The 11,961-nt window shown below is 42.4% G+C and overlaps 3 protein-coding genes across 3 annotated transcripts; 1 reads left to right on the top strand and 2 right to left on the bottom strand.

Annotated features, from left to right (window-relative positions):
- Window positions 1-1,258: 1,258 nt before the first annotated feature.
- LOC308335396 (histone H3.2) lies at window positions 1,259-1,669 on the bottom strand (the record flags this gene model as incomplete). The annotated part of the gene is made up of 1 exon (XM_080792418.1): window positions 1,259-1,669. One exon carries the CDS (start codon window positions 1,667-1,669, stop codon window positions 1,259-1,261), a length of 411 nt encoding a protein of 136 aa, XP_080648544.1.
- A 5,044-nt stretch (window positions 1,670-6,713) lies between these two features.
- On the top strand, window positions 6,714-7,303 carry LOC308335401 (histone H2A-like; the record flags this gene model as incomplete). The annotated part of the gene is made up of 1 exon (XM_080792428.1): window positions 6,714-7,303. Exon 1 carries the CDS (start codon window positions 6,920-6,922, stop codon window positions 7,301-7,303), a length of 384 nt encoding a protein of 127 aa, XP_080648554.1. The 5' UTR covers window positions 6,714-6,919.
- A 1,793-nt stretch (window positions 7,304-9,096) lies between these two features.
- LOC308335412 (histone H2B 1/2-like) lies at window positions 9,097-9,474 on the bottom strand (the record flags this gene model as incomplete). The annotated part of the gene is made up of 1 exon (XM_080792439.1): window positions 9,097-9,474. The coding sequence occupies one exon, from the start codon at window positions 9,472-9,474 to the stop codon at window positions 9,097-9,099; it is 378 nt and encodes a 125-aa protein (XP_080648565.1).
- Window positions 9,475-11,961: the final 2,487 nt, after the last annotated feature.

The raw sequence follows: 11,961 nt of genomic DNA, 5'->3' as shown, positions 1-11,961 counted from the left end.
CACGTAACCACCGAAGATCCAGACTATGAATAGGCCTTTATGGTTATGGAGCCTCACACAGCTGGACTCAAGTAAACATTAAGAAATGAATGCAGTGATGTGCAGATCAAACTGTTTTCATTCTCCAGTATTGCATGTGTCAGTTCAACATAAAAGGAGTAAATCTAAGGTTGTGATTCTCTGGGTCAGGATGTATCCCCCCCCCCCCCCCCCTAGCGATGCTGATTAATAGCAGAATAGCAGATCTACAAGATCACACAGAGTCACAGACTTGCAGTATTGTTATTATTTGCGGGGCACAAGCCCCATCTATGTCGAGCCTTTAGTCAAGTCAAGTCAAGTCACCTTTATTTATATAGCACATTTAAAAACAACAGAAGTTGACCCAAAGTGCTTTCCATATAAAAATTACATCATAAAATACAACATTAAAATAAACGTTTAGCAATACTTCATATAAGAAAAATACAATATTAGAACATTTAAAGAGCATGAAACAACAAAAAAGCCTACTGATTACAAAAAGGTTTAAAACATTTACAGGACTAGGAGCTGAAGGCAATTAGTGTGCACGTAAACAGTGTGTCCTAAACACAAACATTTAATGCCATTGACAATGAATGGCCAGTTCTGAGTGTTTGTGTTAACACAAACATTGAAGACGAGGACATACATTGTGATTGGCCAGAATGAGATGATGTATGATGACGTATAAGAGCGCCCCTCAATTCACACGGGTGTGATTTGTTTGCATATTCAGTATTCTAATGTAATTTCACAAATATGTTTCCTTTGCTTGGTGTTCTGTGTAAAGCACATTGAATTGCCTTGTTGAAATAAAATTGGCATTGCCTTTCATAGTAAACCAAAAAAGTGATTACTTACAAATGAATGCTAAACTAATGATAATAATTTCATGTGAATGGGTGTCTGAGATAATAGTAAGGAGCACACACAGGTAGCAGTTTTAATGACTTATTATAGCCTTCACACAATGTAACTCAAATGATACAGTATTTGTATTGTTTTTTTGTGCAATGGCATTGATGAATAAACACTTAGAATTTTAATGTGCACATGAGAGTTAGTCAAATTTTCTCAGCACACATTACCAAATGAATAATTGTCATTTTTGGCTCATTGTTCAGTTAGTTAAAAGTGCATAACTAGTCAATACCAAAGGATAATAGCTCTTTAAATAACACATTTGGTGGCTCTTAAAAGAGCCGTTTTGGGGTTGTGACAGTGACGGATTTGTTTAAGCACGTTCTCCGCGGATACGACGGGCCAGCTGGATGTCTTTGGGCATGATGGTCACCCTCTTGGCGTGGATGGCGCACAAGTTGGTGTCTTCAAACAGACCGACCAGATAAGCCTCTGCGGACTCCTGCAGAGCCATGACGGCGGAGCTCTGGAAGCGCAGGTCGGTCTTGAAGTCCTGGGCGATCTCCCTCACCAGGCGCTGGAAGGGCAGCTTGCGGATCAGCAGCTCGGTGGATTTCTGGTAACGACGGATCTCCCTCAGAGCCACTGTACCGGGACGGTAACGGTGAGGCTTTTTCACTCCGCCGGTGGCCGGCGCGCTCTTACGAGCTGCCTTGGTGGCGAGCTGCTTCCTGGGCGCTTTGCCCCCGGTGGACTTACGAGCTGTCTGCTTAGTTCTGGCCATTGTCTGTTGTATAGAGGTCTAGAATAGAGTGACTAAGCAGAGCAAACTGCTGATTTTATTAGCGCCACGGAGACGCCGTCGTCCTATGATTGGTCAGTGTTCTGAAACCTCCTTGTTTGGGGAGGTACCATGCATCACTGGCACCGATTGGAGGGGAGCTCTTACACACGTCAATCTGACTGGGACTGCTGTAATATAGCTAATAAATACTATGGAATACCAGGGGCCTATTTCACGAATCTTGGATTAACTAATCCAGGATATAGGCCAAAGCCAGGCTTTTTAAATCCTGATCTTTACAGCCTGGTTTATTCCGTTCCACTAAAGCCGGCTCAGAATTGGCGGATTTGGCGAGCCGGGCTCAGCAAGCCTCGCTTACAAGCGCGTGCACGCATTCCTTGAAAAGCCATGATGCCGATCATAGATTTCTTGAGCGAGACCAATCATGAGCGAGGCGAGCAAATCTGCAGGGAGAGCTGCGGCTTTCACCGATGAGGAGCAAGAAAATCTTATGATATACTACGAGGAAGCCAAGGAAATAATTAAAAAAAGGGAAATACAAGCGCCATTAACAAGGCGAGGGAGAGAGCGTGGCAAAATATTGCCGACAGATTGAACGCATAAATTGTAAAGCATATTATATAGTCGAAGTCCATAAATATATAATTCAGTGAACCTATAGCCCCGAGTTGTGGAGGGTGAGCTATAGTTCCAAACAAGCTTAAACTTTAAGGGCACTTTCTCGAAATAGCGCACTGAGCTCATTTGTGCAATGCAAACGACAAACTAATAGGCGAGTGCGCTCCGGATTCGGTATGGTATGGAATTATATCCTACTAATCTACATGTATTGTGCGCCATGAAATGTTACATTACATTAAGTCTGTCTGTCTATCTGTCTGCATGCACTGTAGTGTCACGATTGCATGGCATGATGGCAATACCGATTTTTCAGAATGTATTATTCCATCATAATTTGAGCCTATAAATGTCTCAAATTTGAAAGCACTATATTTCTAAAACTATGAAACATTTCAAAGATTCCTTTTCAGGCACACATGTCCACCGTAGGATGAACCTAAATAGGTTTGAATGGGGTTTCTAGGTGTAAGTATGTAGGACTATGGGTGAAACGTTATAATGGTAATATGTTGTAAAACAACGAGTAATGGTAATATTTAGTGGTTTTCACTTTTACAAAAAAAATAAAAAAGAATAATTTAACCGTGCACTTGCACGACAGCAAACCTACTCATGGGGAACATTCACCAAAAGCAGCTGATCTACAAGCTCACAAGCTGTCATGATGTTGTGCAGCCTATATATTTTGGTTATTTGATTTTATATAGTGCTTAAATTAGTCCTTTAATGCAGACCGATACAAATAAGGCAACATAAACCCATAATAATTGAATAAATCTGGAAAACATAATTGGTTTGTGATCAGTTTGACTGCTTAATGAACAGTAAAGACATCAGGATTAGGTTAAACCTGGCTGTTAGCCTGGTCCGGAGCAGGCTAAATCCAAAGTATAAATTCCCATGGTAATTTATGTAGCATCCCTTTCATGAAACCAAATCAAGCCTCAACATATCCAGGTTAACTGGTTAAGTTAATCTGGCAAGATCAACCAGCTTTCATGAAACCGGTTAAGCCAGGATATGTGTTAAAACCCGGCTTAATCTCTAATCCAAGTTTCGTGAAATAGGCCCCAGTTTCCAGCAAACTCAGGGTTTCCTGCACAATGTTGTTGGCATGGCGCTGCTCCATGCTTGAAATAAATCGCGCCATGCCAAGCTTTTTTTTTGAGGGGGCTAGTGAATCATGGTGTGTGTGTGATATGAAATGTCCAGTACCTCCCCTGTGCCTCCCCAAGTGCCACCCCAGTGTCTGCCCATGCAGTGCCCCCCAGTGTCCCCCTGAGTGCCTCCCTGAGTGCCTCCCCAGTGCCTGCAGTGCCTCCCCAGTGTCCCCTCAGTGCCTCCCCAGTGTCTTCCCAGTGCCTCCCCAGTGTCCCCTCAGTGCCTCCCCAGTGTCTTCCCAGTGCCTCCCCAGTGTCCCCTCAGTGCCTCCCCAGTGCCTCCCCACAGTGTCCCCCTGAGTGCCTCCCCAGTTTGCCCCTGAGTGCCTCCCCAGTGTCTCCCCAGTGCCTCCCCAGTTTTCCCCTGAGTGCCTCCCCAGTGCCTCCCTAGTGTCTCCCCAGTGCCTCCCTAGTGTCTCCCCAGTGTCTCCCCAGTGCCTCCCCAGTGCCTCCCCAGTGTCTTCCCAGTGTCTCCCCAGTGCCTCCCCAGTGCCTCTCCAGTCCAGTGTCTCCCCAGTGTCTCCCCAGTGCCTCCCCAGTTTGCCCCAGAGTGCCTCCCCAGTGCCTCCCCAGTGTCTCCCCAGTGCCTCCCCAGTGTCTTCCCAGTGCCTCCCCAGTGCCTGCCCAGTGTCCTCTAGTGTCCCCCCAGTGTCCCCAATAGCATTACAAGAGCAATAATACAAATTAATCTTACTTTATTAATCTTATTAATTAATGAATCAAATTAATGAATTCATTAATTCCTGCAGGAAACACTGAACTGAAACAAATAATATACATGCATTGCTCTATGACACGGGGCAAATAAATAAACATTTCTACAAGAGCACTCAAAAGGTTAAAAATGAGGAGAGAGTGGATAAAATGTATTATTATTCCAGTCCCATTGATCTTCGAAGAACCAGAACCTACTTTACATTATTATTATTGTCTCCACCAGGCAGAAGGCATGGGGAGAGTATGTTTTGCACTCAGTTCGTCCAAGTGTTTGTGTGTGTGGGTGTGTGTGTGTGTGTGTGTGTGTGTGTGTGTGTGTGTGTGTGTGTGTGTGTGTGTGTGTGTGTGAGTGTGAGTGTGAGTGCACACTAAACAAAGTGGAAACCGAGCTACACTTCCTAACCATCTGTCCATTGTACCAAGACATCAGAGACACATACTTCCCACAGATTACAACCACACACGGAGATTTTGAAAACATGACCAATGACAAAAAACTCCCATATCTGCTGGGCGAAGTACAACAATGTGCAAACACAGCAGCAAGATTTGTGAGTTGCTGTGATAGGAGAAGGATATCAAATGGAACACAACCACCCTAAAGACTAATCATTGTGTATATTCCTGCACTATACCTGCATCAAGTGATCTTGGTACACAGAAGTTGATCTATTGAAGATTCTGACCTTCAAAGTACATCATTTTTGTTCTGATTGTATTGCTGTATCGTTGTATTGTTCTTTCTGCTTTGGCAATGTAAACGTATTTTTTCTCATGCCAATAAAGCCCTTTGAATTGAATTGAATTGAGTTGAGTGTGAGTGTGAGTGTGAGTGTGAGTGTGAGTGTGAGTGTGTGTGTGTGTGTGTGTGTGTGTGTGTGTGTGTGTGTGTGTGTGTCACTCCCATTGATGTCTTAAAAACGAGTCACTTGTTTCTCTGGTACTGGTGGCTTTATTTCTCTCATGTCAATCAACAAGCCAACATAAAAACTGATAAATAGAACAACAAAGCATGAAGCACATAAACATAACTAAAATATAGTACAAACAATATTCACCTCACTGGCTGCACATAGGGATCAAGGGAATGAAGGAAGGAACCCATATGAACAAAAACAATCAAGACTGGAAAGAAACACAATCGATCAATTAGACTCAAAACAAAACATAAACATAAATATTGACAAACAACACACAGAAACCAAAATAACCTGAACTGCCTTCACAACCCTCCTGTCTGCATGCTGAACAGGAGGAAGTGTACAATGCTTGTCAGCCATGCTGAATTGAACCCATATATGGTCATGAGACCGGAAATGACGTAGATAAATGGCGCAACAAATAAAATACTCTTTACCAAAACATCAAATAATGCAAAGTGGAAGGTAGAAAATAAGAAATAACAAAAACATAATTCTGGCAGCCAAACTCTGTGGACAGCTAATCTCCGGCACCGTTGGCTTGATCGCAACCATACTCTGCACACCCACTCCCTGAATGCCACAGCTGAACCTCTGCCCCAAGGTTTTCACATTGGCCTCTTATAGCGCCACCACCAGGCCGCTTTGTGCAAAACTCTTTTTTTGGACAGTACACCTACAGATGTCCAAACAGTATGAAAATGTGTGCACAGTCTCTAGAGCCATTCAATGAAACATGTCTTTCAGATTTGAGATTTTTAGGACTGATTGGCTTCCAAAGTTCACAGGAGTGCTCTGTTTCAAACAAAATGCCACAAATCATGATCTTGTGATTTCAGTGAAATTGTGCATGCACATTCCCACTAGGCCAAGGAAGAAATGCCACTGGAACATTTTCAACTCAGCCTCATGGTGGCGCTATAACTGGCCGATTAGTGTTTTCACCTCTAACTGCATGGATCTGTGTAAACCTTTGTATGCACACTCCCTAGAGGCCAAGGGAAAACCTTTGCCTGGAAATGTACAAATAAACAATAAACATCTGCCCTTTAGTTTATAGCTGCACCAGTAGGTCGGAAAATCACCACAACTCCTCAACAGCTTCAGCAGTGTTGGATTGCAGTGAAACTGTACGCGCACGCACACACACACAAAGGGCATTTGTTCTAGTTTGCATCTCCATGGACACCTTTCCTTTTGTCACTAAACACAAGGATGTATGTATGTAAAATACTAATGCAAAATATTAATGTGGTCAATCTTACATGTAGGCCTATGTGCTTTTGGCACAGAAGTGATGATTGTGGACTAGAGCTAAAACGTGTCTTGCACTTGAATATTATATGCAGGCACTGAAATCCATGCTGTGACACTAAATGTATTATGTCAGCTGGGGTTTCTTAATCTTATTTACATGTGGTCTGTTTGTATGGTTCTTAACATTTCTCTCTCTGTAAAGCAGTTGTACTGACATGTAACTTGTTGCAAAAAGGGAGCAAACTGCTGCATTTTATCTCACTAGCTCTGAGAGGCAGCAGTGCAGCACACACACTTTCAGTGTTGTTGAAGATGTGTGGTCAGGAACCTCCCTATTTGGGAGGAGTCAGAGTTTACACTGGGAGGAACCGATCACTCCACTAGCAGTGATTGGTGGGAAACTCATACACACTCAGCCCGCGCTCTCATCCGTCTCTATGATTGGTGGGGCGCACAACCCCACACTATACTTTACTAAGCTGAATATATAAAAGGTCTCGCACGCCTCTACCCCAGCACATTTCTTCGAGTGCTTAATATTCTACAAAACCAAAATGAGTGGTCGAGGCAAAACCGGAGGAAAGGTGAGGCAGAAGGCCAAGACCCGCTCATCCCGTGCCGGGCTCCAGTTCCCCGTAGGTCGTGTCCACAGGCTGCTGCGTAAAGGCAACTATGCCCAGAGAGTCGGTGCCGGCGCCCCGGTCTATCTGGCGGCTGTCCTCGAGTATCTGACCGCTGAGATCCTGGAGTTGGCTGGAAACGCTGCCCGCGACAACAAGAAGAGTCGTATCATCCCCCGTCACCTCCAGCTGGCCGTCCGCAACGACGAGGAGCTCAACAAACTGCTGGGCGGAGTGACCATCGCTCAGGGCGGTGTGCTGCCCAACATCCAGGCTGTTCTGCTGCCCAAGAAGACTGAGAAAGCTGCCAAGAAATAAACCTTCATTTCGACTGACCAAACCCCACAAAGGCTCTTTTAAGAGCCACCCACTGTTTCTATATGAGGGTCATTTCTGATATCTTCCACATTATATAAATGTATCAATTATGCTATTTAACTTCCTTGTTAATTCCTCTAGTATTATTTAAATAAGTAGTAGTAAAATGAACCTTGTCTCTAAACATTGAGGTTATGAAGAGATTACAATTATACATTTATTATTTAAAGATCATGTGTGCCATGCTTGCAGCTGTTTTGACACACATTGGCCTATGACAGACCTTTTAATGAAGTCTTATTTTTACAAGCTTCTTTAAAGTGGTTCATACACAAATACCACTTACAGCAATCATTACCTGGTACTTATAATTAAAACAAGCCTTGTATTATCATTCAGCGTCAGACGTCTGACCTGGTTTAGCTGACAGGCTGTGAAAAGGCCATTTGCTTATAGTGTTGAGATAAGATCTTCAGTGAAGTCAAGATATGAAGAAATTATGCTTGCAGCTGTTATATTTTATATATTTTTTAACTTGTGGATCATATGTTCATTTTACATGATTGCTAGTGTAGTAGAGTAAATTAAATTAATTTCAACAGGTTTATGAATTAATCTGCAGTAGGGGAGAGCCGCCTTGGATGTAACGCGTCACGGTTGTAACATGGACGTTATCTCTTGATTGGTCAACGCCACCATGACGCCATCGCGTCAGTATGTGTACAGCAACGTACTCTACGTGCCCAGGAAGTTTGAAGTGTTTACCTTCATCCTGCGGGGAGCTATTGGCGAAAAACTGACTTTTTTCAAAATGCGTATAATTTTACACCTGGAGTATTTGTGTGCTACAAGTTTTTTCTTTGGTGTTGGTGAATAAAAATCCACATGGATGTCTTCATGCTTATGTTCTTCATTAGTTTGCATCGTGTTTAGACGGAATTCACGTTCATTCTGGTCTGTAAGCAACGGCAAAGAAATCTTCGGAGGGAGGGTCAATTGTAACATGTGTTACAAATGGTCCGCTTCCATTCAATGCCATTATAAGTAATATTTACATATTTGACATATTGGCCAATATTATATGTTCTAAAATTGTATTGTATTGTGTAGTGTATTCTAAAATTAGTTTAGGGTTGTATAACATTGTACAACTCAATCAATCAAACGTTTGTTTAATCAATGTATTTCCCCATTGAACTGAAAAAAAAGCCCAAACTGCACACCCGATACTATTTAATATTTCCCAATATGTTTGATACATTTTCTTATCACATCCATGGTATGAAAACAATGCTAAGGAGTTGCTTCAATGAAATATAATTGCTTTAAGATGAAAACGATATGTTTAATGGTGTTTTTTAGCGTTGTTACATTTATACTCCATGCCGTTACAATTAATCCGATATGCGCAGCAAATGTAACACTGAAACAGCGTCCACGTTCGGTTTAATAACTCCCGACCTGTTTTATCAAAAAAATAACTTGAAGTGGTTTATGGTAGCTGACATGTGTAGGTCCGTTGCCTGAAAATATTACATGTGTAGCTAAACGGATCTCCGAGTAAAAAAATGAAACGTGCAAAATGTTACATCCAAGGCGGCTCTCCCCTACCATTAAAAACTTTACATGCCCAGTATTAGCAGTTATTCAGAATCAGAAGACTGACCTGGACCAACTGGTTTAGCCTACAGGCTGTGAAAAGGCCATTTGCTTATAGTATTTGAATGAACTCTTTCTTGGAAAAGATGAGTGGTCCTTAAAAGGACCGTTGTGTTTAGAGCAGACAGAACAGTTTACTTGGAGCTGGTGTACTTGGTCACAGCTTTGGTGCCTTCAGACACTGCGTGCTTGGCCAGCTCACCGGGGAGCAGCAGGCGGACGGCGGTTTGAATCTCCCTGGATGAGATGGTGCGGCGCTTGTTATAGTTAGCCAGTTTGGAGGCTTCACCGGCGATGCGCTCGAAGATGTCGTTGACGAAGGAGTTCATGATGCCCATGGCCTTGGAAGAGACACCGGTATCGGGGTGGACCTGCTTCAAGACCTTGTATATGTAGATGGCGTAGCTTTCCTTCCTGCCCTTTCTGCGCTTCTTGCCGCCCTTCGTGGCGGTCTTGGTGACGGCGCCCTTCTTGGAGCCTTTCTTGGGCGCTGGCTTTGCTACTTCAGGCATCGTGCTTGTATTCAGTAGAATAGTTCAGTTGCAGTGAAGAATGTGTAAGAAGACGCTCTCGTACCACTATTTATACAGAGCCAATGCAAATGAAGCATGGGACTCCTTGCATATGATTGGCTGATCCTGCCACAAAGAGTCTTTGTTTTCTGTATTATGTTTTCCGCTCGTGTGCTCTATTGTCCCTGTAACATTGTGAGGGGCTAAATATACTAGCCTCTTTATACATTATTAATATGTATTGTAAATGTATAATTTAAAGCCCCTTTTTATCATATTGAGTTTTGTTTTGATTTTGCATTGATCCTCCTTTATGACTGCTGTTGCTGCTATGACACCCACATTTCCCCATTATAAAGGTATATCTGCATATTAATTTGCCACAACTTAAGCTAACTTTACCTAACTATACAGGGAAACACTGTATTCTGAATATTGCAACGTAAGATAATGATAAAACCTGACAGAAACCGGCCTGCTGAAACCAGGAACCGGATTAACTATAGCCTACTACATTAATTAACATGTTCTTTATTGGCACGAAATTTCATTCATTCAGAGAGAGTACAAGCTTTACCAGAAGTATTTTATTAAATTCATCACATAAATCAAAGCTTGGAAATCCATATAAAAATATACTGCTTGTCATCGTATAAAAACATCACATCAAATACATACATCATAATACATCATCAATACATAATACATACATCAAATAGCCTACATTTAGCTCACAGCCACTTAGGCGCCAGGGAGCGCGAGCGCCACAGTACCATCCGTTGATGCGATGTGTACCATCCGCGACACCCCCTAAAGCCCAAATGCCTGCGCCTGTATGTGCCGCTCTGAGGGTCTCGCCACCCGCCAACAGATAGCACATTATTATTATTATTATTACCACACTAGTAGGTGTTGATTCAGATACACAAGCAGCATGGTATCTCAGCAGCCTGTTCTTTCATTCTTCTACTCATTGATTTGTTATTTTATTTGGTTAAATACGTGTTAAATAGCTATATTCTGACAGTAATCAATGCGACAGTGTTTATTCAGTAGTAGTAGTATCCATGTCTCTCCAGCTCTTTCTTTATGAAACAGAAAATGCATTTTCAGGTCAGGATATCAATTCTATCCAAATCAGGACAGAGAACTCAACTCAGTCAGGATATAGATTACATAAGTGGAATAAGACGTGATGACACAAAGAAATATGCAGACAAACTTGGAATTGGAACACTATAAAAATTAAGCTGATCCTACTCTCTCCTGATTGGTTGAACCTACCTGAAAATGTATGTTGTTTATTAAAGTGTTGGAGAGACAGCTGGGAGACTGCCGTTACTGAACAAACACACTATAGCAATGATTACTATCAGAAAATAGTGCTTTAACTTTTAATTAAAATCAAGACATGTCACAAACTACATGGTCAAACTCATAACTGTACTAGGAGTCCTGTTACACAATATACTGGATAATTTAGGCATTTAGCAGACGCTCTTGATCCAGAGCGACTTACATTTAAGCAAAAACAAAAGCATGGCATACATTTAAGCAAAAACCAAAAGCATGGCATACATCACATATATCAAAAGTAGTTATCATTAATCATGTATGTCACCAGTTGTTGTTACTTTAGCTAAAATAGCAGATCTACAAGCCCATAGCGCGCCACTGAGTGCATGCGATTTACTTTGTCTGTCTGTCTGTCTGTCTGTCTGTCTGTCTGTCTGTCTGTCTGTCTGTCTGTCTGTCTGTCTGTCTGTCTGTCTGTCTGTCTGTCTGTCTGTCTGTCTGTCTGTCTGCCTGTCTGTCTGAACTAAATAACTTGAGAATATTGTGGCAAAGCTTGAGACTGATCAGCTGGCTGCTCCAGTCCAAAGTCAACATACATAATTATAGGAATGTAGACAACTGTTCTTATATAATTATTCCTATATAAATGTAGTGTATTATTATTACTTGCACAAGCAGAGCGCGCAAGTAATAGTTTTCGTCCAGGGCGATGTTTGATGCGTATGCGTGGTGTCAGATTACATACATGTATACATAGGGACATTACGGGTCCAGTACGGGTCCATTTGATTTCATGTTATGCTCTCAAGAGTTAAAGACGGGTAAGGGTCCATTTGGTTACCAACTCTCCGTCATTTAGCTGGGGGACACCTGGAACCCCCTCAAGGACCACTGGTGGTCCCCGGACCACTGTTTGAAAACCACTTTTCTACACGTTAAGATGGTGTGATTTTCTCCTACACAAAATCATGATTGCATCATGGTTCAGAACTTTAGATGCTGTATAACTATTTGACATTTGTACTCAAGAGAGCTTTGAATGTATTCAGAGGCACGGCCCGACAATCAGGGGTAGTTGCATTTATACAACACATGCAGTTTCGGGAGAAGAGACCTCCTTCCGCTTGACCTTAACCACTCCTCCCTCCTTATCAAACTCACCTGCCTTTCATTATCACCCGGCCAATCCCC

Source organism: Protomyctophum bolini (assembly GCF_963924005.1).
Source record: "Protomyctophum bolini genome assembly, chromosome: 20".
Taxonomy (NCBI): domain Eukaryota; kingdom Metazoa; phylum Chordata; class Actinopteri; order Myctophiformes; family Myctophidae; genus Protomyctophum; species Protomyctophum bolini.
The sequence above is the reverse complement of the archived record's forward strand: the minus strand, read 5'-3'. Positions and strand labels throughout refer to the sequence as shown.